Source organism: Anser brachyrhynchus, assembly GCF_964034855.1.
Source record: "Anser brachyrhynchus genome assembly, chromosome: W".
NCBI lineage: Eukaryota > Metazoa > Chordata > Aves > Anseriformes > Anatidae > Anser > Anser brachyrhynchus.
In genome coordinates, this window is record NC_137704.1 from 23,208,499 (window position 1) to 23,232,183 (window position 23,685).

Genomic DNA, 23,685 nt, shown 5'->3' on the forward strand with positions numbered 1-23,685 from the left:
ACACCAGCCTGTTGTGTGCAGAGTTATAATGGGAATTCTTTGGCGGTGCAATCCCCCCCCCCCCCCCGAAGGGATGAAAGACACGGACTCCTGATGGCTCTTCAACAGCAGGACCTTTATTGCCATTTTTCACCACTACATATACTTTCCCCGTAGCCCCACGCGCTGTCCATGCGCCCGAATCTGTCTTACAATTGGTTAGAGACCCTCAGACACGCGCCTTGAGCCAGCCAGCAATTGGCCACTGCCCAAAGCTCATCTTTAACACTGTAGCCAATTTACTTTATCTCCACCTTGCTCGAGTTTTTGGTTCTACCGCTGTTTTCCTCATTATCTGTAACTACTCAGGGAGGTGCGAAACAGCACAAAGCTCCCTGGGAATTCCTTCCCACCCCCCCCCCCCTCCCCCCCCACATACACATATAGCTACTGATGAGCTTCCAAACAGAGGAACAACAGTGTGAAGATAAGGGAAGTGACATTGTTTTGGAAACACATTTGCTAGTGGCTTAACCCCCAAATTGGAAATGACTGCTCTCCTGGTTGTCTGTTTTAACCTGGTTTTCCCCTCTGGAGTGGAGGCACTGTAAGTAGCAGAGGGTTCGTAAAAATTTGAGTTGATTTACTAGTTGTCACTGTTTTAAGAGCTTGGGAAGGATTTGTTTGGTGTTAGTAGTATAGCACATGGTGTTGTGGTGGCTTTACCCCGCTGGGCAGCTGAACTCCACCACAACAGCACTCTTACTCGCCCTCCTCAGAAGAAGAGGGGGAGAAGAAACTATCCTTCCCCTTTCCCAGCTTTTATTGCTGTGTGACATCACATGCTATAGACTATCCCTTTGGTTGGTTTAGGTCAGCTATGTGATGTCCCCTCCCCACCTCTTGCCCACCCCCAGCCTGCTGGCTCTGGGGGCCTTGGAGGAAGTCCTGATGCGGTGCCAATATTGTGCAGCAATAGACACAACACTGGTGTGATACCAGTGCTGTTCTAGCTACAAGTGCAGAGCACAGCACTGTATGGGCTGCTGCAGGGAAAGTTAACTCCATCCCAGCCAGACCCAGTACAAGTGTCCAGTAGGATTTTTCATAATAGCCCCATTTTGCCCTAGATCTGAAGAGTCATTTTATAGTGAGGGCTGTTGTACTGTTCCCAAAGTCAAAGTAACTTGAAAAAACTTCATATGCAGCTAGAGCTGCTGGATGGGGGAGCAAAGTGATATTAATCAACCTTTCTGGGAGTTTGAATTGGGCCAGGCTGATTAATTTCTACTGAGAGAGACTACCCCAGACTAGGCTTTGGTGTGTTTACTGAAGAGGGTTTGGGAGATGCAGGACTACAAATGCTGGGAACTGAAAGTGGGGCCCAGAGGGCTGCTGCATGCAGAGCCCTGCTGACTCTTGTTGGAGTGGATTTGCTTCAAACTGAGTGTGTATGGACTGTGCATGGGAGTGGGATTGTCCCCATGGGGTGCCCGGTCACTGAAGACCGTCTCTGTGCTAAACCCCAGCTCTGAGTAAGACTGAGCCCTGATCTTCTTTTCTCTTGCAAATAATCGTCTGTCTCTTTCAGATCATAGAACTTCTCCAACTAATGAGTCAATTTAAAGAAATGGGCTTTGAACCAAAAGACATTAAGGAGGTCTTATTATTACATAACAGTGACCAACACAATGCTTTGGAAGATCTAATGGCCCGTGCAGGAGCCAGCTGAAAACACATTCCTGGGATCTCCCATGCCAACTTTACATCCAATGTGACTTGCTCTCGGCAGGAAGGAGTCCAGCTTTTCACACACATGGGAGAGTGACTGAGCAAGCCTACCTGCATGCATCACTCCAGCATTTCTCTTTCCACTGGGAGACAACTTTCTTAAATTAAATTTTTAAAGTGTCCTTTCCTAAGTTTCCTTTTTCTCCAGCTTGGCCACAGAGAGTTTAAAACTGCCCAGCCGCTACTGGAATTGTACATAGGCAGAGACCGGAGTGGTTCCCCCCACTGTTGCAGTGGAGTTGGAATATGAAGTTGGTTCTGAAACCTAGGATACTTTGGTTCTTTGAAGCTGCTTTCATGGTGTCTGCTTGTACTGAATTACTTGACTGTGTCACAGTCCAAATTAACTGGTTAAATTTGACCTTTAGTGCAATGGAATTTAATTTTTTGGTTGAAAGTTAGCCTATAACTTAGTAAAAACACTGGATCAGAAACTGTCGCTATGCATAAAGAGAAGCTGTTCCTCTTGTGATTTTTTTTAACCCATGCATCCAACACTTCTGCCAGACACGAGTGTCCAATGCTGAGCGGTGGAGCTTGGAACAGGTAAGCTGTGAACTCGACCTGGACCTGCAACTTCTGTTGGTTCTTGAACCCAAAGACAGAGAGCTGGGGCTCAGTATTCTTAATCCCCCAGGCTTGTAGGATATTTAAGAAAATGTTCTGCTAGGAAATCGATCATCTTTTGTTTTAAATAATACTCAGTGTGATGCAGGAGGTTTCTTTCAAGCACTTTCTTTAAAACAAATATACTCACTGCATTAGTTCCATTTTCCACACTGCTGTAGAATTACATAACATCTAGTACTAGAAATCAGGTTTTGGGTTGTTTTTGATAGTACCGAGTATTATGTTGTACATTGTTCAAGTTCTAAATACATAAAATATCATCAGTCTTGAGGAATCTTTAAAGTAATTTGCTAAATATTTTGATTCTGCAGAAGAACAACTAATAAAACCCTCAAATGTAGCTCCCAGTGGCATGGTTCCCATCTCTCATGCTCTTTGGCTTCAGCACATGAAGAACTTGCTAGATCCTGCAAGCCTAGGTGCTGCCTGCTCCTGTGGGCATGCACGAACATGGTCTGTGTTGGGCAGAGCTACCAGAGGTCTCCAGGCAGGTGGCTGCAGTGGTGGAAGGTGCTGCTTTTTTTTTCTGTGGCTTATTCTTGTTTTTTATTAAAACAAAACAAAACAAAACAAAGAAACAAGCCTAGGGATCCAAACTCATATCAGAGCATGGAGCTGGGAGCATCGGACTTTGGGAGGGGAAAACAGCTCAGCTCCTTGCCTTGGTTCAGATTTTCAGTAGGAGGTTTTGTAGTTCATCAGGACCCTGAAGGAGATGACATCAGTCTCCATTATGCTATTAACTTCGTACAGCCAGAACATCTCCTCTGGGGCTGGTGTTAACTCCGGGAATTCTGTGAGGAGCACAACAATGTTAATTACATACCTTTAGTTAAAACAAAATGATGTTGAGGAGAGATGTAGCTGTAAGTATCTAAGAGATCTGGAGATGAATGATGAGCAGGACCAGGGCAGACTTCCTTGTGTTGTATCCTGTAGCACTGAGCTTCACCAGCTTCCAGTGCTGGGGCTGAGAAGAGCTTGTCCAAGAAGGACATTTACCAGCTGATGGTCAGCAATTAATGTCTAGTTTGGGCTGCCTCTGGGGGTTCAGGTTAATCAGGTGCCCAGCTTTCCTTCCCAGGTGAGAAATGCGACAGTTTGAAACAAGGAAATGGAGTTCTGATCAGTCAGAAAAGCTGGAAAACAACAATAAACCTGCTTTACTGTTACTGCTGTGAGCGTTTGGTTGTGTTGCTTGTTTCTGGTTTCTCAGAGTTAATATCCAAACAGGTTCCTGTCTGGTACTAGGCAGTCCTGAACAGGCAAGAAGTCTTGCCAGCGAAGAAACAAAACTACTTAGACCAAACCTCTGAATAAAATCATCTCTTTGGTTAATGTGTATTATTTTTTTTTTCACAGTCACTGGGACCACACTACAATAACCACTTTGCTTACAGAGGTTGTTTTAGAAGTGAGAGCAGAGACATGAATCTGTGCAGTAGTGACAGGGAGTGGGGATTAACCAAGTGTGGTAGCAAAATGTGATGAGTGTTGGATGTTTTAGACACCACATGCTGTTAGTTACTCTGCTACTATTGTTTCATGTCAAGGCATGAACAAAGCTCAGTCTGGAAGTGGTGGGGGATGAGGCTGGGGTTCTCCTCTGCTTCTAGGTGGTGAGAAGATGACTTTTCCTGGTCAGTCTTGAGACCTTTGCTTTCCCTTAGGTTCCCAAATCAGCAGATTGATTTACATACCTAGTGAATGGCACTCAGGTGTCTTAGCTTTGTCAGAGGCTGTTCTGCCTCTGTGCTAGCTGCTGCTGAATGCCGAGATCTGGGTGTCAGGATGAGAAGTGTAGAGGCAAAGCCCAAACTGTGCTGCCCGATGGTGCCTGCTGGGCTCTGCCAGACCCTGTGCACCTGAGAGCTGGAGGGCGAGCTGCTGAAATGTGGAACAACAGGCCAGGGGCCATGGGCATCTCGTGCGAATTCCCAACCCTAGCTGATCTTTTACAATCAAACATTTTTTAGTCATTTTGATCACATTTACTTTAGAACAGATTTTGCCAGAGTTCTGTAGTAAATTGAATTTTATTTTAAATAATGTAAACTATTCAAATAAAATATCAAGCTTCTGCCATGAACATTAATAGTCTTTGTTGCACTTGCATACAAAAGTGAATCCATTTTACTTCTGTATTTGATTGTACGAGGCCAGTCCCTCAAAAATCTTCTGAAAAGACTGCTGTAACAGCAACACAAACAAAATTCACATACATTCTTCACGTTGAAAAGAAAACCATTTGTTTCAGGTGTCAGTGCAAACAGCTGGGAGGAGATGACACTTTGAAACACTGTTAGCACACCTTCACAGGAGTTTAAGCAGCATCTAGGTAATAACCCTAAGAGTGGAGAGAAAAATGGTACCGCTTTCAATAACAGCGCTGGTAGTTTCTGTTGCATGCTACGAGCCCAGTTTTGGTATCTCCTGGGCATGCAGCAGTTCAATGGTGTCAGTAGCACTGCTACTGCTAAGGATAGGTGAATTTTCACAGCCAGAGCTGCTTTTATTTTAGTAGAGCCTCACATGCAGCAGGGAATGCAGTATTCTGAGAACAGATTGATAATAAAATCTTGTATCAAACAAGGTACAACCTCATGGGTTACCTGGATGGCTCCAGTTTTAAAAAGACTTCTTGTTGTTGTTTCAAATGGATGTTTTTCAGTGTTCCTAGCCATTCTGTGAGGGACCAAGCAGTTTCTGGGGACTTGTGCTGGGGCTCAGATTTGTCAGGCTTGCTCATGTTTTTCAGGGCAGACAAGACAGGAACTGCACAGGTGGCTCCAGGTTGGTAGCTGGGTTAACTCAGATTTCCTCTGCTGATGGAAATTTTTGGTTGCTCATCTGTCTTGTTACAGCTCCTCTGAAAACACTGAGGTTAGGACATGGCACCATGGTGTTGTGTGAAAAGTTCTCCCGTGTGTGCCGCTTTAGAGATGACTGGCTTGGGTAAGAGACGGGTAAAGACTGAACGTACTTTTGCTGAGCTCCTCTTTAAATAAGTCCTCTACTGGGTTAAAGTAGAATCACTCCCCCTGTCCCAAATGTCAATGTCAAATGTACATGCAGGGAAAGTTTTCCCTCTCTTTCCACCCAACTAGCACTGCGTTGCTGGCAGGACCTCTCACTTTCTCGTGACCTGTGAATACATCCTGCAGTCCCACCTTTTCCTCAGCTCCAAGCTAACTTGTGAAAGTGCTCAGCAGCTCTGTGATTGCCTCACTTCTGTGTGCTCACTGAGCAAGGGCCGTGGGAACTACTGCAAGTGCTCACATCTATTTGTGCTTTCAGAAGACATGAGGACTAACCAGCTGCCATGTGTTCTCCTCACCTTATGCATGGGAAAGCTATCCCCGTCTCCAGGAGAAGGGGCACTGAGGCTGAGTCTTGCTCCTGAATGCCTCATTTCTCTAAGCAAGGGAGGCTTCTTGAAATGTTACTGGGAGGCCTTGCTTCAGCTGTGACTTGCTGGTGGCCTGGAGCCGGGACACAGGAACCATCTTGAGGTCTCTAAACGCAGAGCCTGGTTACATCTCAGGAGCAAGAAGGACTAAATACCCCCCCTCAAAGATCAGGGCCCTGATGTAGGACTTTCTTCCTCAGGTACAATTGTCACTCCTTCCCTTACACTCCTGTTCCCCAGGGCTATGCTGTGTGATGTTCCTTGCATCAAATACACAACCAAGAGAGCTGTGTAACTGCGACCACTGTGCTGCTGCCACCAAACCTGGCTCCTGGGGGTAGCTGTAGAAGCAGGTGGTGAAATTTGCAGCTGGTCAGACAGCAGCGTTCCCTTACCCTTAGCATTTGTGGCTATTGAGCTACTACAGCCATTACTGAGGAAACACTGTGATGGCCGAATATGTTGTGGCAGCCCTAATTTTGGAGTGGAAACACTTGCAGAGTGTTGTTTTAGCCAAGCATGTTTCAAGGTCACTTGTGGCTTCAGCAAGTGGCCTTATTTTGTGGTTCATCTGTGGTACATGCAGCAGCAGAGATTTTGGAGGGTTCCAGCTGATCATTCTGTAGTTCTTGACTCAACTACCAGTTTGGTGTAACGGCACTGTCAGCTTCTTAAATCCCACTGCCTATAACTGCACTCTTCTGATGTGATAAATCAATTGTCAACCCAGACCACGAGCACTCTGCAGCTGAGCAGAGCTCAGACATGGCTTGTAGAAGGTGAGCTTTTGTCTTCTTACTCTTGACACCTGCGTGAAAACAATATGCTTATTAACACGCTAGATGAACCTGTGGTACAAAGTCCCTTGTACTCAGCCGCTCGTTACTTGTGACTTCAGTGATCTTTTTCAGAAGGTCTGGAGTGTTAGCCCCACACAAAGAACAAATGCTCCAGTAGCCTTCCTTCTGAAAGCACCAGAACATCTTATCCTGCCTTGATTTTCATTTACTTTTGGTCTAGTTAGTGTACTTAAGCTGTTTCTTCACTTCTGTTTGCAAACGCTTTTCTGGATAGCTTTTGAACATTTCTGTTCAGACCTGAGTCTGACTTCAAAGTGTTGTTTTTTTTTTTCTTTCCCCCTCATTTTCTTAGCAGCACAGAAGTGCCTCTAACATGTGAGAAGCTGCTGTGGATACTGTGGACAGGACTGCCTGCCGCTTGGTGAGATATTTAAGCACTTCTGAGCTGTTATTCTTAAGAACGTGGCTTATTGGTATTAAGGTAATACAAAGCTCATGTTGCCAAGTAATCATCTCTTATTTACTCAGAATTCTCTCCATCATTAGCTAAAATATGCACTAATCACAAACCATCAAACCAAAAGCTAGCCCCTTCCCACCCACGCTCTGCAGCACCAAGTGTGGTGAAACACTAGCTGGCTGTTTCCAAAACTGTTCTTGTGCATGTTTAAGCACAGCAGGTCTAAACTGGTGGAGGTGTTTGCAGGGATGTGTCAGCACTAGGAGAGGCTACATAGAGCTGAAGCTGGGCTCGCATGGTTTGGATACATTTCGACTTCAGTACCAGGATTTCATCTAGCTTGGTGACGAAATTCTGAAAATCCTGGGAAGGAAGGCAAAAGGAAAGTTTAGGGAACAACAGGAGCAGCAGGTTGGAGACGTTCAGCATGTTTTATATACTGCAGCAGTGCAAAAAAACGTTTTCCAAGCTACAGTACATTTAATCAGTGTTTCCTTCTTGAAGCTCTGACCCTTATAGACAGCAAAGCTCAATACCTCTAAATACTGAGGTTAACTTAGTCCTCTCCTTTTTTTTTTCTTTTCTTTCTTCTTCTGTTGGTGAAATTACAGCTAATATACTGGTTTCAGAAAATAAAAATGTATAACGTTCCTGCTCTCACCTTTCTACACAGGTTAGCTTTTTAAGGGTTAGGTATAGAGACTGGTGATCTGATGTACAGTTTTACAATGTACTGAGCTGTGTTCCAGACACTTCTTGTGTTGCATTTAACAGTCATGAAGATGAATGGTGAGCTGGGCACCTCACTGATTAGGCATAATAGCCCATTTTACAGAGAAACGAGAGGGAAGGGATTATTTCGCATCAGGTCATAGGGCTTGTCCAACTGCTGCCTGGCTACAGGTCTGCCAGGTTGCACATGAGAAACAGCAGCAGTGTGTAGCCCAGGCCAAGTGGAACCTCACCTTCCATCACGATGTGGGATGCTGTTGGATAAAATGTGACCTGAAACTCTGATTAAAACTGAAATGGATGCAGTTATTTTTAAGTAGATCTTGTATTAATAATTGTTCTCCAGCTGAGAGCAGAGCTTGCTGCATTTATTCCCAGGTCAGTATCTAAGAAGTTGGGAAGTGTCAGTATCCTTGGGGCTAGGGGCTGCAACTGCTACCACAGAAAAATGAATCATTCACAAGCTCATTTGGCAGAACTCCAGCTATCTTGCGCATTGTATCTTTGTCCTGCACAGACATCAGCACTAATGAAGACTAGCTCAGCTGCCCTAGCTTATGTTTCTTAAGCGCTTTAAACATTGTGCGGTTCAGTGTGTGGCTGGTCTTGGCAGGAATCTCTCCTGCAGCTACAGTTTCATGGCTGGAGAAGTTGCAACCATCTGAAAGTAGAAGGAGAGAAACTGATATGGGAAGTCCAAGCTAATTGCATTGCTCAAAGCAAGGTCATGCTGTGAAATATACCCAGAAGTCTTAAGTTATTCACCCGCTGCTGGGAGGCCTGGCATGATTGTCAGAATTCTGCTGGCCAGAAAATGATTGCCTGCTACAAGGGGCAAATAATGGAAGGGTGTGACCAACAATTAGCTAAGATACAGTGGCCACAGGCCTTACCAATAGCTTTGCTAAGAATTAGAATAAAGCCAGGAAGTGGGATGTCAGTAAGTCCCTATGAAATCATGTATGGAAAACCTTATGAGTCTCCTGAACCGAACCCGAATATACATGTTACCGGTAAACAGGTTGGCAAAGGTAACCAAGAAGGGGTTCAAAGATTTAAACTTACAATTACAGGCCACAACCAAAATGACCCTGCAAAACAGAATGGCTCTGGACACGCTTTTGTTAAAAGAGCATGGGGTGTGTGGATATTTGAAAGGCAGAATTGATCATTGCTGTGTACATATTCCAAATGTAACTACAGATGTGGAAAATGACATATCCCAACTAGCTCATGTGGAACATGAGCTAGAGGAAGAAAAGCAAGAAGCTGAGCAAAATTGGTTGGGAGCAACCTTTGAGGGACTAGGCCTTCATCTGGAAGGATGGCTCAAGTCCCTCCTACAAAGCATTGTGCTGCTGCTAATTGTATTCGCTGCAATGGGAGTAATGTTCTCGTGTGTGAAGGGAGAAATAGTTAGGAGTAGTGCATGGGATCGCCGAATAATGAGAGTCCTTACTGGGAATCACCCAGAACACCCTATCCCACTTACTCCACCCCCATCCTATAGTACTAGCGTTAACAAGCAGGCATAGAGGAATCAATAAGATAGTAGACTAACGAAGATGCGTTAAGATTATACTTACTAATCTCTATATCAAGTTATACTTACTAACCTCTACTAACCTGATTCAACCTAATAGTAATGAAAATACTTGCTCTTGGTATGAGTGAAGTATTTTCAAAGGGGGGAAATGTTAGCGTTGGGGAGAATCGAATGGATGTTTTATTAATGTCTCTTAGCTGATGGGTCATACAGTATAATTAAGCATTGCCAAATGTACTTACATTATCAATTAATTTATGTATACTGGGAAGTTTAGGGAGTATATTATCAAATAATCTATGTATACTGGGAAACTTAGGGAGTATACTGAACAGTCAAATGAATCTTTGAAGGGGAACCCTGGGAGGGAACAGATACAACCTGACCTTGGATAAGGGCCTGGAAGTGCTGAAATGAGTTGAAGCAGAACCAAGGAGCGGAGGGAGCATGCGTCGAGTGAGAAAGGTGAAAAGTTTAGCGGAGAGGAAGACTCCTTACTTCATCTGGACGACCACCTGGACGACCACCAGAGAGCACCACGCATGTGCAAAGGGGAGGAGAGCTAATTAGAATGGAATGCGAGGCTGATGTTGCAACCTGTAATGAATATGTATGCCTTACGTAATGTTGAATGTATAAATAATGGCTGGGAAGTAACGGGACTTGAAGCCAGATTTGGGCACCTGCCCCGGCTTCCAGCGCTGAATAAAGCACCTTCATAGAATCACTTGGTGGTTATGTGGTTGCTACGCTAACAGAAGGAGAGAAACTGATATGGGAAGTCCAAGCTAATTGCATTGCTCAAAGCAAGGTCATGCTGTGAAATATACCCAGAAGTCTTAAGTTATTCACCCGCTGCTGGGAGGCCTGGCATGATTGTCAGAATTCTGCTGGCCAGAAAATGATTGCCTGCTACAAGGGGCAAATAATGGAAGGGTGTGACCAACAATTAGCAAGAAAAAATCTCAAATACAATAAATAATAATAATAATAATAATAATAATAATAATAATAATAAAGGTTGCTTTGTATAATTGCATTCTCTGCCAGAAAACTACTACAGCTTATGGCTCTTATGCGGCTTTATGAACTTGTGTGTTATCTGGCAATACAGCGTGTGCAGCTGTGTGAGGAAAAAAAAAAAATAATAATTTTCTTCAGACAGGATCTTCTGTGAAGCTATTTTATTCGCGATTACCATGGCGGGCGTCCTGCCAATTAGGAGCGCATTATAGTAAACATATCATAACCTTTTATTCCCTATTACCCGACACCTGATCACCTCCCCTGTTTCCTCATCGGCTGAGTACTACAGGTTCACAAGCTACTCGACGCCCCTCTATACTATATATGTACAATATTTTTGATCAACCCTTTAATTTCTCCTTTTTCCCTTTTTTTTCTCCTTTCTTATGTTTTGAGAACTTGTGACCTTTGTTTTACTGTTCTCACACTGCTCATCCTGTTTTTCTCAAGCTTCTACCTTATTTTGGAACAGTGAGGCCTTCTACTGTCCACTTATCTACTTAGCATTTCTCCTTGTTATGACTACACAACTACCTTTGAATACAGAAGGTTAGTTTTCTACTGCAAAAACACACTCTACTTCAAAAACATATTCTACTGCAAAACCACAACTTAGTTTCTCACAATTTCTTTTCTTACTCCTCTTACTCCGTACTCCTTACTCTTCTTTTCTTACTCCTATTGTTTTTTTGTACCTCTTCACATACCGCACTCTTGAGTTTTTCCAACATTAAGGTGCAATATTTTTCTGTGGATGTCACGGGGGATGATAGATATACAATGCCATTATTATTACAATACCAACAAATAGTTGTTTGAGCCAATTCTATTCAGATAACCACAAAGTTAGTTTCTCCCAAATGTTTCTAAATCCCCAGGAAGTGTCATCTCGAGCCACTCTATGTAGGATCTTGTTTTTTTGTTTGTTTTTTTTTTTTCCCAAATATTTTTGAGATCAGTCAAATTTGTCCCATTTGATCTACATATATACAGCAACTAGCATTAATGACAGTGCACACTCCTCCTTGTGAGGTTATTAATAAATTTAATACCATTCAATTCCAGAGTACTATTTTTGCAAACTTATCGCCTTTTTCTTGCATCCAGACTTATTTTCTAGTTCTTCAATTATAGCTGAGATATTTACAATGGTGTTTTCTAATTCACTCACCCCTAACCAAGGTAAAAAACACCGTGCAAAACTATGAAATGCCAGAGGATTTTACTAGAGGATTATCTAGAGTCTGCTTAATTCTGCGTGTGGTCTCAAGGGGGCTTTGGCTTTGTGGGTCTTCAATAATAGTTACATTTGGAATTATTGCACCCAGGGTGCAAGCTCTCTTCCATCCTAGGGGCAACCCAAATAGCCAGTACCACCCCTTGCCATTTGGGACAGGCCATCCGGTTACAGGATTCTCATGTTGTACCTGGTGAGCATTATGTATATTAGCATTCCCGTGGCTACCATATTCGGTACAGTATGGATTATTCCCTACTTCATGGATAATATTAATACACCCAGGGTCAGTACTATTGTCCCCTGAGTTTCTATCAATGTTGTTTAAAAGGCACTTTTGATAACACAGTATATTGTAGCCAGGATTATGTGTAGGGAGCTCAACTTCAAAATCTAGTCCTTCCCGGGACTATGATCTGTCGTTTTTAGAAATCTAGAGAATCCAGACACAGTTGCTGCTGGAAATAGCAATCAGGGACAAGGCCTTTTCAGTCTTTCTAGGCATCTGGGTGCAAATCCAACAATTATTTCGAGATAGAACTCGATAGATGTTCTGGATTAATTGGAAATGCTGAATTTTTCCCTCCATCCTATCGCTAATCCATTGAGAATAGGTATTACTAAGATAAAATACATCATTTCTATGTATATATACACCCCTATAATAATAAAGAAATAATAATTAAGAAAAACAATAAAAATCACAAACTGATAAGGATTCCTCTGGTGGGGATTAAATACCCCGCCTTCTCCCACTTCCAGGGAGTGTTCCCTGGAAACACTCCAATTCTGTGTAATTCAATCCCTTTTACTCATTAATTCATTAAGAATTCTTCTGAGGAGAAGTTAAAGGTTTACAATAGATAGTTTTAACAGTTTTAACCTTAAAAGTCTTTGTTAATGCAGTCTCTCAGGTATCAGGGTTAACTGATGCTTTTACCCAGGTATGAGTCCACCCTTTCTCAGCCGTTCTTACTGTCGTCTCGGTAGTCAGGAGCACTTGGAACAGTCCGTCCCACTCAGGTTGCAGTTTCAGTTCTCTCCATGTTCGCATCAGATCCCAGTCTCCTGCTCGGAATGGATGGATCGGGGCTTCCAAGGGTGGGGTTTGAGCTAACAGTCCACGGGTCCTGAGAGATGACAAAGAGGACGACAGCCCGAGTATATAGTTCTTAAGAAAAGCATCTTTTATCTCATTTTGAGGTAATTCATTCCCTTTGTCCATGTACAGCAATCCAAATAATATTTCATATGGTGAAACTCCCACATCTTTTCTTGGTGCAGTTTGAATTCGGAGAAGTGCCAAAGGTAAGCACTTTGTTTGGGGAAGCTGAGTTTCCAGAATTTAGTCAATTGCTTCTTTACTGTCTGATCCTCTCCACCCTTCCAGAAGAGGAAGGATGCCAAGGAGTGTGAAATTTCCACTTAATTCCTAGAGTCCACATTAGCCCTTGCAATATTTCTGACATAAAGTGATTTCCTTGATCAGAGTCAATATCTTCAACAATTCCATACCTGGGAGTTATTTGTTCTAGAATTACTTTACTTACTATGTTCGCAGTAGCAGGTACTGAAGGGAAAGCTTCCACCCACCCTGACAAATGATCGACCAAGACTAACAAGTATTTAAATCTACCTACTCTAAGGAGTTCTGTAAAATCCACCTGTACACTTTGGAAGCATTGAATTCCTGGTTCTCGCACCCTCTTTGGGCTGACTGCAGATAATTTTCCTATTTACCTTTTGACATACTACACAACTCCTGCATACTTGTTCAGCCAGAGTATATATGTATTCCTACACATACATATTTCCATAGCACAGTGTCACACGTTGCTTGAATTCCCCAATGACCCTCTTGATGTAAAACAGTTAATATTTGCCTCATTAGCACTTTATTCAGCATTTCTCTTCCCTCAGGGAAGATCTGTTTTCCTTTGGACTTTGTGACTCCTCATTCCTTAAAAACCTCTCTCTCTTAAGACTTTTTAGTTCTGTTTAGTTTTGGGTAGGGGTAGCTCAACAGTTCCCTGAATCCTCTCTGGATTTATTCTTCATCCCCCCTCAGACACTAGATGCCCTAAATACTTGACTTCTCTTTCTACAAGTTTTAATTTATTTTCCAGTCCTCCCAAGCCCTGCTTTCCCAGAAAGTTGAATAGCTTGTTAGTGGCTTCCTTCACAACTGTTTTCTCCTGTCCTGACAATAAAAGATCATCCACATTTTGTAACAGTAACACCTCCTCTGGAGGTTGGAATTGCTCCAAAATTTCTTCTAGAACGTGCCCAAATAAATTGGTGGCCCTGTAAACCCCTGAGGTAAAACTGCCCATCTGTACTGCTGCTTCCACCCCCATTTCAGGGTCTTTCCACTCAAAGGCAAATATATCTTTGCTCCCAGGGTCTGAGAGCACCCCATTAATAACACTGTTATTCCAGTCTAACAATTTACTATTTGAATGCCCAATTTCATCATCAAATCCCTTCCCAACAAGTTAGTCCCTGCCTTGGGTACATACAATAATTGCCCAGAGATCATTTTATCCCCTAGTCTCAGCTTGGTATCCCTCAAAAGTGGCACTGTTATCCCAGTCCCTTTACCCCCATCACTTTTAGGGTTTCATTAGTTAATTTAAGCCCTGATACTTTACAGGCCAGTAATGACCTAGCTGCCCCAGTGTATTGGGTTCACATGGCAAGGTTCTGGTAGCAGAGAGTGCTGCGGTGGCAGCCCCTGTGAGAAGATTCCAGCAGCTGCCCCATGTTAGATAAGGGCCAGTTTCAGCCGGCCCCAAAGGGGCCCACCGCTGCCCAGAGCCAAGCCATGAGCAATGCAGTTTGTGCCTCTGTGAGAGCACACCCAAGAAAAGGAAAAAACCTGCTGCACAACAGCAGCTGGGAGAGTGAGGAGTGAGAAACCTCCCTGCAGACACCAAGGTCAGTGCAGAGGAGGGGGAGTGCAGTACAGAGGTGCTCCAGGTGCCGGAGCCGAAGCCCCCCCCCCCCGCCCACAGAGAGGCCCCTGGTGGAGCAGGCTGTCCCCCCCCCCCCCACTGTCCATGGTGTACCACGGCAAAGCAGATGTCCATGCTGCAGCCTGTGGAGAGGAGCCCATGCAGGAGCAGCTGATTCGGGGGGGGGGCGCCGGGGGGGCCCAAGCTGGACGAACCCGCTCCTGACGAATAGACCCTGTAGCTCAGACCCACACCTGGAACAGCTCCCAAAGAGCCCGTTTTTCACTGCCCATGGAGAAATCCACACAGGCATAAGAGCTTTTGAGATGGCAAACATTTGGACAGATTTGAAATATGCCTTTGGTGTGGTGCGTGCACACGGGGCAGTTTGGAAGGAGAGAGGACTTTTATCTTCCTCAGTTAAACATGCAGAAGAGGCTGATAGCAATTATTAGGGAAGAAGGAAAAAGGAGGCCTAGACAGGAACAGCCCCAGCTAGGCAAGGATCAATGTGCCCTATATAAGAAATTTGGGCACTGGAAAAACGAATGCCCAGACGAACAAAAAAGAAATGGAAAAGGGAACCAGGGAAGGGAGGTGGTGGTCATGCATGCAAAAGACGACTGAGGAAGACCGGAGAAATCTACCCCAGCAGATCCGCTGGTTATAAAAATGAAGCTGGGGAAGGAGGGAAAAGAGGTGGAGCTTATGGTGGATACGGGGGCAACATATTCAGTTTTAAATAAAGCATTAGTACCAGTGGGGAATGATTACATTGTAGTGAAGGGGGCAACTGGCCAATCTGAAATAGCATATTTCTGGAAACCATTGAAATATAAATATGGGAAACTGTGGGGCATTCACAAGTTCCTATACATGCCCAGCTCTCCGGAGTCACTCCTAGGGAGAGATTTATTGGAAAAATTACAAGCAACCATCTCATTTAAAAATGGGGAGATTATTCTGGAGGTAAATGATCAAAGATATGTGGAAGTGTTGAGTTTGATGATGACAGCTACTGAAACTAAAAAGGAAATTAGTGAAGAAGGAATTAGCCCGATAACTGAAAATTTCTTACAATTAGGGTTGCTAAAAGAGTGCCAGTCTGACTTCAACACTCTCATTTTACCTGTTCGAAAACCTGATGGATCATATCGGGTCGTACAGGATCTATGAGCTGTTAATCTTACCCTGTGGTGACAAACCCATATACTTTGTTAACATGCTTAACACCAGAGCTAACCTGGTTTATCGTTTTAGATCTGAAGGATCTAAAAATTATTAGAAAATTATTAGAACTAAAAACCAGAAAATACTTCAGAAATATTGAGCTGAACAAAGATTTACAGAATCACAGAATCACAGAATCGTCTAGGTTGGAAGAGACCTCCAAGATCATCGAGTCCAACCTCTGTCCTAACACTAACAAGTCCTACACTAAACCATATCACTAAGGGCTACATCTAAACGTCTTTTAAAGACCTCCAGGGATGGCGACTCAACCACCTCCCTGGGCAGCCCATTCCAATGCCTAACAACCCTTTCAGTAAAGAAGTTCTTCCTAACATCCAACCTAAACCTCCCCTGGCACAACTTTAGCCCGTTCCCCCTCGTCCTGTCACCAGGCACGTGGGAGAATAGACCAACCCCCACCTCCCTACAGCCTCCTTTAAGGTACCTATTGTTGTGGTTTAACCCGGCTGGCAGCTAAGCACCACACAGCCGTTCGCTCGCCCTCCCCCCTCCCTCTCTGGGATGGGGGAGAGAAACGGGAAAGTGAAGCCGGTGAGTTGAGATAAAGACAGTTTATTAAGACAGGAAAATAATAATAACAATAACAATAACAATGACAATAACAATAACAATAATAATGGTAATAGTACTACTAATAATAATGTGTACGAAACAAGTGATGCACAATGCAATTGCTCACCACCCACTGACCGATGCCCAGCCTATCCCCGAGCAGCCGGCCCCCCACCCCGGCCAGCCACCCCTATATATTGTTTAGCATGACGTCAGATGGTATGGAATACCCCTTTGGCCAGTTTGGGTCAGCTGTCCTGGGTCTGTCCCCTCCCAGCTCCTGCTGCACCCCTAGCCTGCCCTCTGGCAGGACAGAGCAAGAAGCCGAAAAGTCCTTGGCATGGTGTAAGCACTGCTCTGCAACAATTAAAACATCAGCATGTTATCAGCGCTCTTCTCATCCTAATCCAAAACATAGCACCCTACCAGCTACTAGGAGGAAAATTAACTCTGTCCTAACTGAAACCAGGACAGTAGCCTGTTCCAGTGCTCTGTCACCCTCACCGTGAAGAAGTTCTTTCTCATGTTGGTGCGGAACTTCCTGTGCTCCATCTTGTGGCCATTACCCCTTGTCCTGTCCCCACAAACCACTGAAAAGAGGTTGGCCAAATCCCTCTGTCTCCCACACCTCAGGTATTTATACACATTGATGAGATCTAATCTTCATCAAGTACAATGTGTGTTGATACGAAACCTGACTTGTGGCTGATTTGCACCACATGTCACAGCCTTTTTTCTCTGTGGTTCATAAGCAGTAGGATTCCCATTCATAATCCTACAATATTTCTGCAGCATCTAAACAGCTGGAAGAATAATATTGAATTCTTGGCTTCCTTAAATGTATTTTTGGCTTTGGGAAAAAAAGGAAGAGAGCCAGCACTCTGTGACATGCCACCTCTCCATAGGACATGCTTGGGAATCACTGTTGAGTGTTTTTGCAGTTTACCAGGTGGGGAAGCAAACCAAACCTCCTTGATAAGAGCTAGCTATATAGAGAGATTGACTTTGCAGAATTTGTTTTAATAGACATGAATAAATCAGATGTGGCACTAAAAATGTAGGTTATCTTTACAGAGGCAACGCAAACTGCTTTGCATATGGGCAGACTGGTGCTGGCAAGACTTCCACTATGATAGGTACTCACCGGAACCCGGGACTCTATGCCTTGGCTGCCAAGGACATCTTCAGACACCTGGAAGCATTACAGTCAAGGAAGGATCTACTTGTTTTGATCAGCTTTTATGAAATCTATCCTGGACAGCTTTATGACCTGCTAAATGGAAGGAAGAGGTATTGAAATAAAAAGATGTATTGCCATAAACCTAGGGTTATGAATCAGTTTGTTACTGTTTCATGCAATTACCTTTAGCATATTACCATGTATAATAAATTGTTATGTATTTAATTAGGGTTGTTCTTAGGAAATACTTACAGGAAGGCAGAATCTGGCACTAAATACTGTTGCATTGACAGGACGCCTGGTTTGTATTGCTTTGGGGCAAAAATAAGTAAGAATAAGGACCTATGACTAAGGTATGAGCTCATATGGTTTTGCTTACACTACAGTAATATAATAGCTGAACATCCTGTAGGCAGAGAAAGAGCCTTCTTGTGACCAGAAGTTCTGATGCCAACCATTGTAGAGTCCCTGTCTCTCCCTGTTCAAACATAACCTCGGCCTGTCCCTCCTGCTGTGCCAGTGGGGCTGCAGTTCCAGCCACTGCCGTCTCGGAAGATGCTGTTGATGTCCCACTTGTGCTTGACACTGCAGAGTCCTTTACTGAGGACTTTACTGAGCTCCTTTACTGAGCGCACCTTTGCAGGTGATGCTGCCACCACCCTCAGCAGTAGCACCTCAGCCCTAGACTTGTTCGGATAGATGTGTACTCCCTTAGAGGAGCTTCATCTGGAATGGAAACCAGAATAACTCACTACATGCTCAGTATAAAAGAAGCACTGTGGGCTGAAATCTCTAAATACAACAACAGTCAGTTAAGGTTTTTGCAGTGAAATCTTTTCAGAGTGGTCTTGAAGGAACATTCCCTGTCAGCTGAAGGCCTTTAGCATCCTTGAAAGCGCTATCTTCAGAGCACACTGGCAGGCTCAAGAGGGAGGCTTTCTGCCTCAGGGAGTGAGCATCTGTTCAAGTTCTCAAGATTTTTACACAGGATTTTAAAGCAGCTCCACAGAATCAGAGTAAGCTACTTATACTACATGTCATTGAAAGAGGAGATTAAGCTTCCTTCCACGAGCCTCGTGCCTGTATCCTTCCAGTATACTGTACCACTTCTGTGTGATTCACAGCAGAGTTGCTCTGGACTCTGACTCTATGGCTATGGGAGCTGCTTCAAATTCCTGTGCAAAAATCTCGAGAACTTGAACAGAGCATAACTTATACAGTCTGAACTTCCTACAGAAGGTCTGAGATGCAGTTCAGTGAGAGACAGGAACTCTAAAATGTAGACATGGTAATTTACTCCTCTGCTTTTTTATATTCCTGAACTAGCAGAAATGCAGTGCTAGTGTCTGTTTAACAGTGAAGTTTCAGTGGTACATATTAAAAATGAAATAGCTCTTTAGGTCTGAAATTAAATAAATGACTGTGGTACCTCTCCTCTAATCGGTAGTCTTGATTGCTTGTTCACATAGTGTGTGAAGGGTGTTTTCATTGCTGCTATTTGAGAGTTCAGAAATCTTGTTTCTGTGATGTTTCATTTTCAGACTTTTTGCAAGAGAAGATAGCAAACATGTTGTTCAAATAGTTGGACTCCGGGAGGTCCAGGTGGACTCTGTAGACCTACTGTTGGAGGTAACCTCAATATTTGTCATTATTTTGTCTTCTACAGCCTGATTTATGGATTTGTGAGATAAGTCATTTGCAGAGAAGACAATTAACATTGTTGTGTCATACATGTGGATGCTTCTTTTTAAGGTTCTGAAGTTAGTAACCTCAAGCAGAACATGGAGGAGCACTGTTAATAGTTCCTTAATAAGTAAGTGTGGTGGGTCAGTGTGGCTTGTATTAGAGACACACAAGCTGTTGATCTGCAGCTGTTGCTTCTGCTGCCACTCCTTATGGAAAGATCTTTGCCAAGAAACAGACTGCTGTCACTATTCCAGAAATTTAATAGCGTTCCAGCAAGGGAAGGTAGATCTGTGTATTTCTCCTAGTGTGACTTCTTTGGCTTCTATGAACATTTCTGTATAACAAATACATGGGAGTGGGACAAAAGATATAAATTTGAAAATTATTAGAACTAAAAACCAGAAAATACTTTAGAAATATTGAGCTGAACGAGGATTTAGACAATGCTTAGAAAATTATGGGTAATAGCAGCCGTGTGAAATTAGGATCTTTAAACAGTAGCTGACATTCAGCACAATCAAAGCTTCGGTTTTCCTTCCCTGCCTGGCTGAGCTCAGCAAGAGCGATGGGAAATTTTCTGCACTGTCCTGCAGCAAGAAAGCTGTTTAAATCTGTCTTCTGTTTAGCTTAACTTTGAATAGCTTAACTCCTTTCTCAGAAAGGAACTGTAAATTACAAGCACCTGATAGTGTAATTGACTCATTAAAATTGGCGTTCTCGCTTATATTCCCTTTAACTTTGTTCTTTATCCTCATTAACTCCAAGCTTCAGGACATGCTGGTGATGTTTCTGTAAATTAGAGTGTAAATCTGCTATGAGGTTGATTAACACATTCCTCTGTATTATCACATCGCACACAGAGAAGAGCTATTAAATGACTTTATTCTCACAGGTATCTCTGCAAAAAACTAATTTTATATTGTCCACAGGCCCTTTTGAGCACAGAAATGTCACTGGCTTGACTCAGAGCTTCTGAATAGTCTGCAACAGATATATGGGAAGAGTCTTGAATACATCCCAAGTTATTAAACATTCATTGATTTTGGCCTTGGTTCAGAAATTAGCTGCATTTAGCACTAACATAATGCTTGGGAGCTGCAGCAGTTGGTTAGGTTACTGGTTGAGAACTGGCCACTGAAAGGCATGAATAATGCACATTTGTCAAATGAGAACGTATTGATTTTGGTAGATAATATTTAAATTTGTTCTTAAAACCAGAAGCAAAATTAATGACTCTGTTTTATGAATGTCATCCTGCAGTTGCTGATAGATTTCTAGCAATAGTCCTTAAAAGTTTGCAGAAGTGGATTATCCAGAGTTATGTCTTGAAGGAGCCTTTGCTCTTTTGCTTTTGATCTTTTAACTTTGTTCCTTACTCCTCTGGTATAATTTCTTTTAGTTATTGAGATGGAGAAAGGTTTTGGTGTTTTGTGTATAATTTTCTGGATAACAGTACCCATCTGTATACTGGGTCGGGCTGGGATGTTAACTTTCCCTGCAGCAGCCCATACAGTGCTGTGCTCTGCACTTGTAGCTAGAACAGCACTGGTATCACACCAGTGTTGTGTCTGCTGCTGAGCAGTGCTGGCACAGCATCAGGACTCTCTCTAACCCTCCTAGGGGGTGGGCAAAAAAGTGAGAAAGGAACATCATCAGGGCAGCTGACCTAAACCAACCAAAGGGATATTCCATACCATATGATGTCACACTCAGCAATAAAAGGTGGAAAAAGGAGGAAGAGGGGAGGGGTGGGCGAAAATGTCTGTCCTCCCGAACACTGGCTACATGTGTTGAGGCCCTGCTTCAAGGAAGTGCTCAAGCATCGCTCATTTGTGGGAAGTAGAGAGTAATTTCTTTCCTCTGCACTTCCACACAGCCTTTACTTGTTTTGTTTTGTTTTTTCCCTTTCCCCCTCCCTTTTCCCCTTTCCCTTTTTTCCCTTTAGTTAAATTGTTTAATTAATAATAATCTTTCCTTAATAATTATTTTTCCCTTTAGTTAAATTATCCTTATCTCAACCCGTGAGTTGTTCTTTCCTTTACTTCTTCCCCTCCTCTTCTAAGGAGGGGGGGAGTGAGAGAGCGGTTGTGGTGGAGTTCAGCTGCCTAGCACAGTAAAACCATCACAGTCCTTTTTGGCGCCCAATGTGGAACTCGAAGGGTTGAGATAACAATAGAATTGATTAAAACGCTTACAACTAACACACTTACTTGCTAGTCACCATGTTCAATGTCCTGTTAATATTGGCTTGTTTGATCATGTGTCATGCAATCCGTGTCATATTCTCCTTTCTCCTCTATATCCGATCTGAGAGTGTGCTACAATCTGTGTTCGTGTTTTTTTTTTTAAAATTCGCTGTGCTGCCAAGCACTGGCCTTGAATTTAATCTGGCATTCAGGCTCTGCACTGTTATCATTTGGGTCTCATGGAAACTATCTTTTAGAGAATATTCAGAATTACACTGCCTTCCTTTCTTCATCTGGAAGTCAGTTTATGAATAATATCAGGAATGGTACCCCCTCCAATCAGTGGGCTAATTACAACAGTTTCTGAGTATTTTGAATATCCATGTATAACCCATATATTGCTATTTCTAATTCTGAATAATGGGTTTCCTCTTCTCTCTAAAGTTAATCGATTGTTTAGAAAGCTTACCCAGGAATCTGTCCCGAAACAGTCTTGTGGCAGGTGGCAAGGTGTGTGGGAGGATATAGGCAGGTACCTGTCACGGGTGTCTCCTCCAAAAGTTTTGAACTTCACCCCTGAACAAGTGCAAAATCCTAAAAACCTGATAGAATGCTTGAGTCATATGCCCTGACCCTGACAATGCCAGAGAACGACAGCTTTCAGCACTGTGCTGGGTCCTGGCTTACGCCTATCACACACTATTCAATGCCGTCCAGCACCCTCAAGGGAGGGAGGAGGTCTCTGAATCTGATGACCAGATAACACATGCTGTGACTGACCCAGAGGACCAACCAACTATGGTATCAGTCGCCCCCATAGTCAAGTCGAAACAATGGAAACGGAAGTCAACTGGATTAGTAAGGGAAGAAGCCTCTCCTAAGAAGGAGGGAGAAGGGGAAAAGGCAGGCAGCTCTAAAGCAGAGCCATCACAAAAACAGCAGGAAGAAGAGATGGAAATCATAAAGGAATCAGAAAACACCTGATCCCTATCCCTGAGTGAGTTGCAAGAAATACGAAAGGATTATGGTCGACACCCAGGTGAACACATCCTCACCTGGCTGCTTCCATGCTGGGACACTGGGGCCAATAGCCAACGATTAGAAGGCAATGAAGCCAAACAGCTGGGATCCCTCTCTAGAAAAATGGTAACTGACAAAGGAATTGGGAGAGAGACACAGGTTCTCAGCCTCTGGAGGTGACTCCTGGCAGCTGTGAAAGAAAGGTATCCCCACAAGGAAGATATTGTATATCAAATAGGCAAGTGGGCCACTATGGATAAAGGTCTCCAGCATCTGCGGGAATTAGCTATGCTGGAGATGGTTTATAGTGATTTGGACAATGCCCAGACACCTCAAGATCCTGATGAAGTCCAGTGCACAGCATCCATGTGGCGTAAATTGGTGCGGAGTGCACCATCATCACATGCCAGTACGCTGGCAGTATTTAATTGGGATGAGGGGATGGGACCAACAGTGTATACTATATCCTGCCAGCTTCAAAAATATGAAAACAATCTCTCTGCTCTGCTACGGGCCTGTGTCTCAGCTGTGGAGAAACTGTCCGAAAGACTTGACCACCTCGTAGAACGAGCATATCCCTCCTCATCCAGACGGAGTGATATTTCAGCCACTAAGAATCAGTATTTTCCTGCTCGAGAGAGAGAGTATCCAAGACTCACACCACATAGCACCTTGTGGTTTTATCTGCGTGACCACAGGGAAGATATGAGGAAGTGGGATGGTGAACCTACTTCAACCCTTGTGGGAAAGGAATTCGCAGGGAGCTTTGTGCTGTTTCACACGTCCCTGAGTTAGAGATAATGAGGAAAACAGTGGTAGAACCAAAAACTTGAGCAAGGTCGAGATAAATTAACTTGGGTACAGTGTTAAAGATGAGCTTTGGGCAGTGGCCAATTGCTGGCTGGCTCGAGGCGCGTCTGAGGGTCTCTAACCAATTGTATGACAGATTCGGGCACGTGGACAGCGCATGGGGCTACGGGGAAAGTATATGTAGTGGTGAAAAATTGAAATAAATGTCTCCTGTTCAAGAGCCATCAGAAGTCCGTGTCTTGCATCCCTTCAAACCCTAGCTGCTCGGGTACGTGAACTGCAAGGAAATACAGCAGCAAGAAGAGGGTCTCCGAAGAAAAATGTTGCTCCGGTTTCTGTTGGGCAGTTCCCCAGAGGCAGTAGAAGGGCTGATGTTATTCTTGACCCTGATGAAGGGACCTCTGCTTCTCATTTGCAAGAATTAAGTGGCAGA

General features: G+C 43.6%; 2 protein-coding genes across 18 annotated transcripts in view; both read left to right on the forward strand.

Annotated features, from left to right (window-relative positions):
• LOC308184746 (ubiquitin-associated protein 1-like) overlaps window positions 1-17,820 on the forward strand; it is a 92,752-nt gene extending 74,932 nt beyond the window's left edge. For 2 of the 15 annotated variants that reach the window (XR_013942896.1, XR_013942900.1), the window contains exons 8-10: window positions 1,571-2,316; window positions 6,962-7,030; window positions 9,701-10,072. Coding sequence is in view for 6 of the 15 variants with exons in the window: in XM_080572175.1 (XP_080428301.1) it covers window positions 17,445-17,615 (171 nt within the window). In the remaining 9 variants the exon portion in view is untranslated. Of the gene's footprint in view, window positions 1-1,570; window positions 10,073-17,444 lie in introns of those variants that run through there. The other 13 variants (XM_080572180.1, XM_080572181.1, XR_013942897.1 and 10 more) reach the window with 12 other exon arrangements.
• The window catches only part of LOC308184771 (ubiquitin-associated protein 1-like), a 73,986-nt gene that overhangs the window by 27,634 nt on the left and 22,667 nt on the right, over window positions 1-23,685 (forward strand). The gene's annotated exons all lie outside the window — the stretch shown is intronic.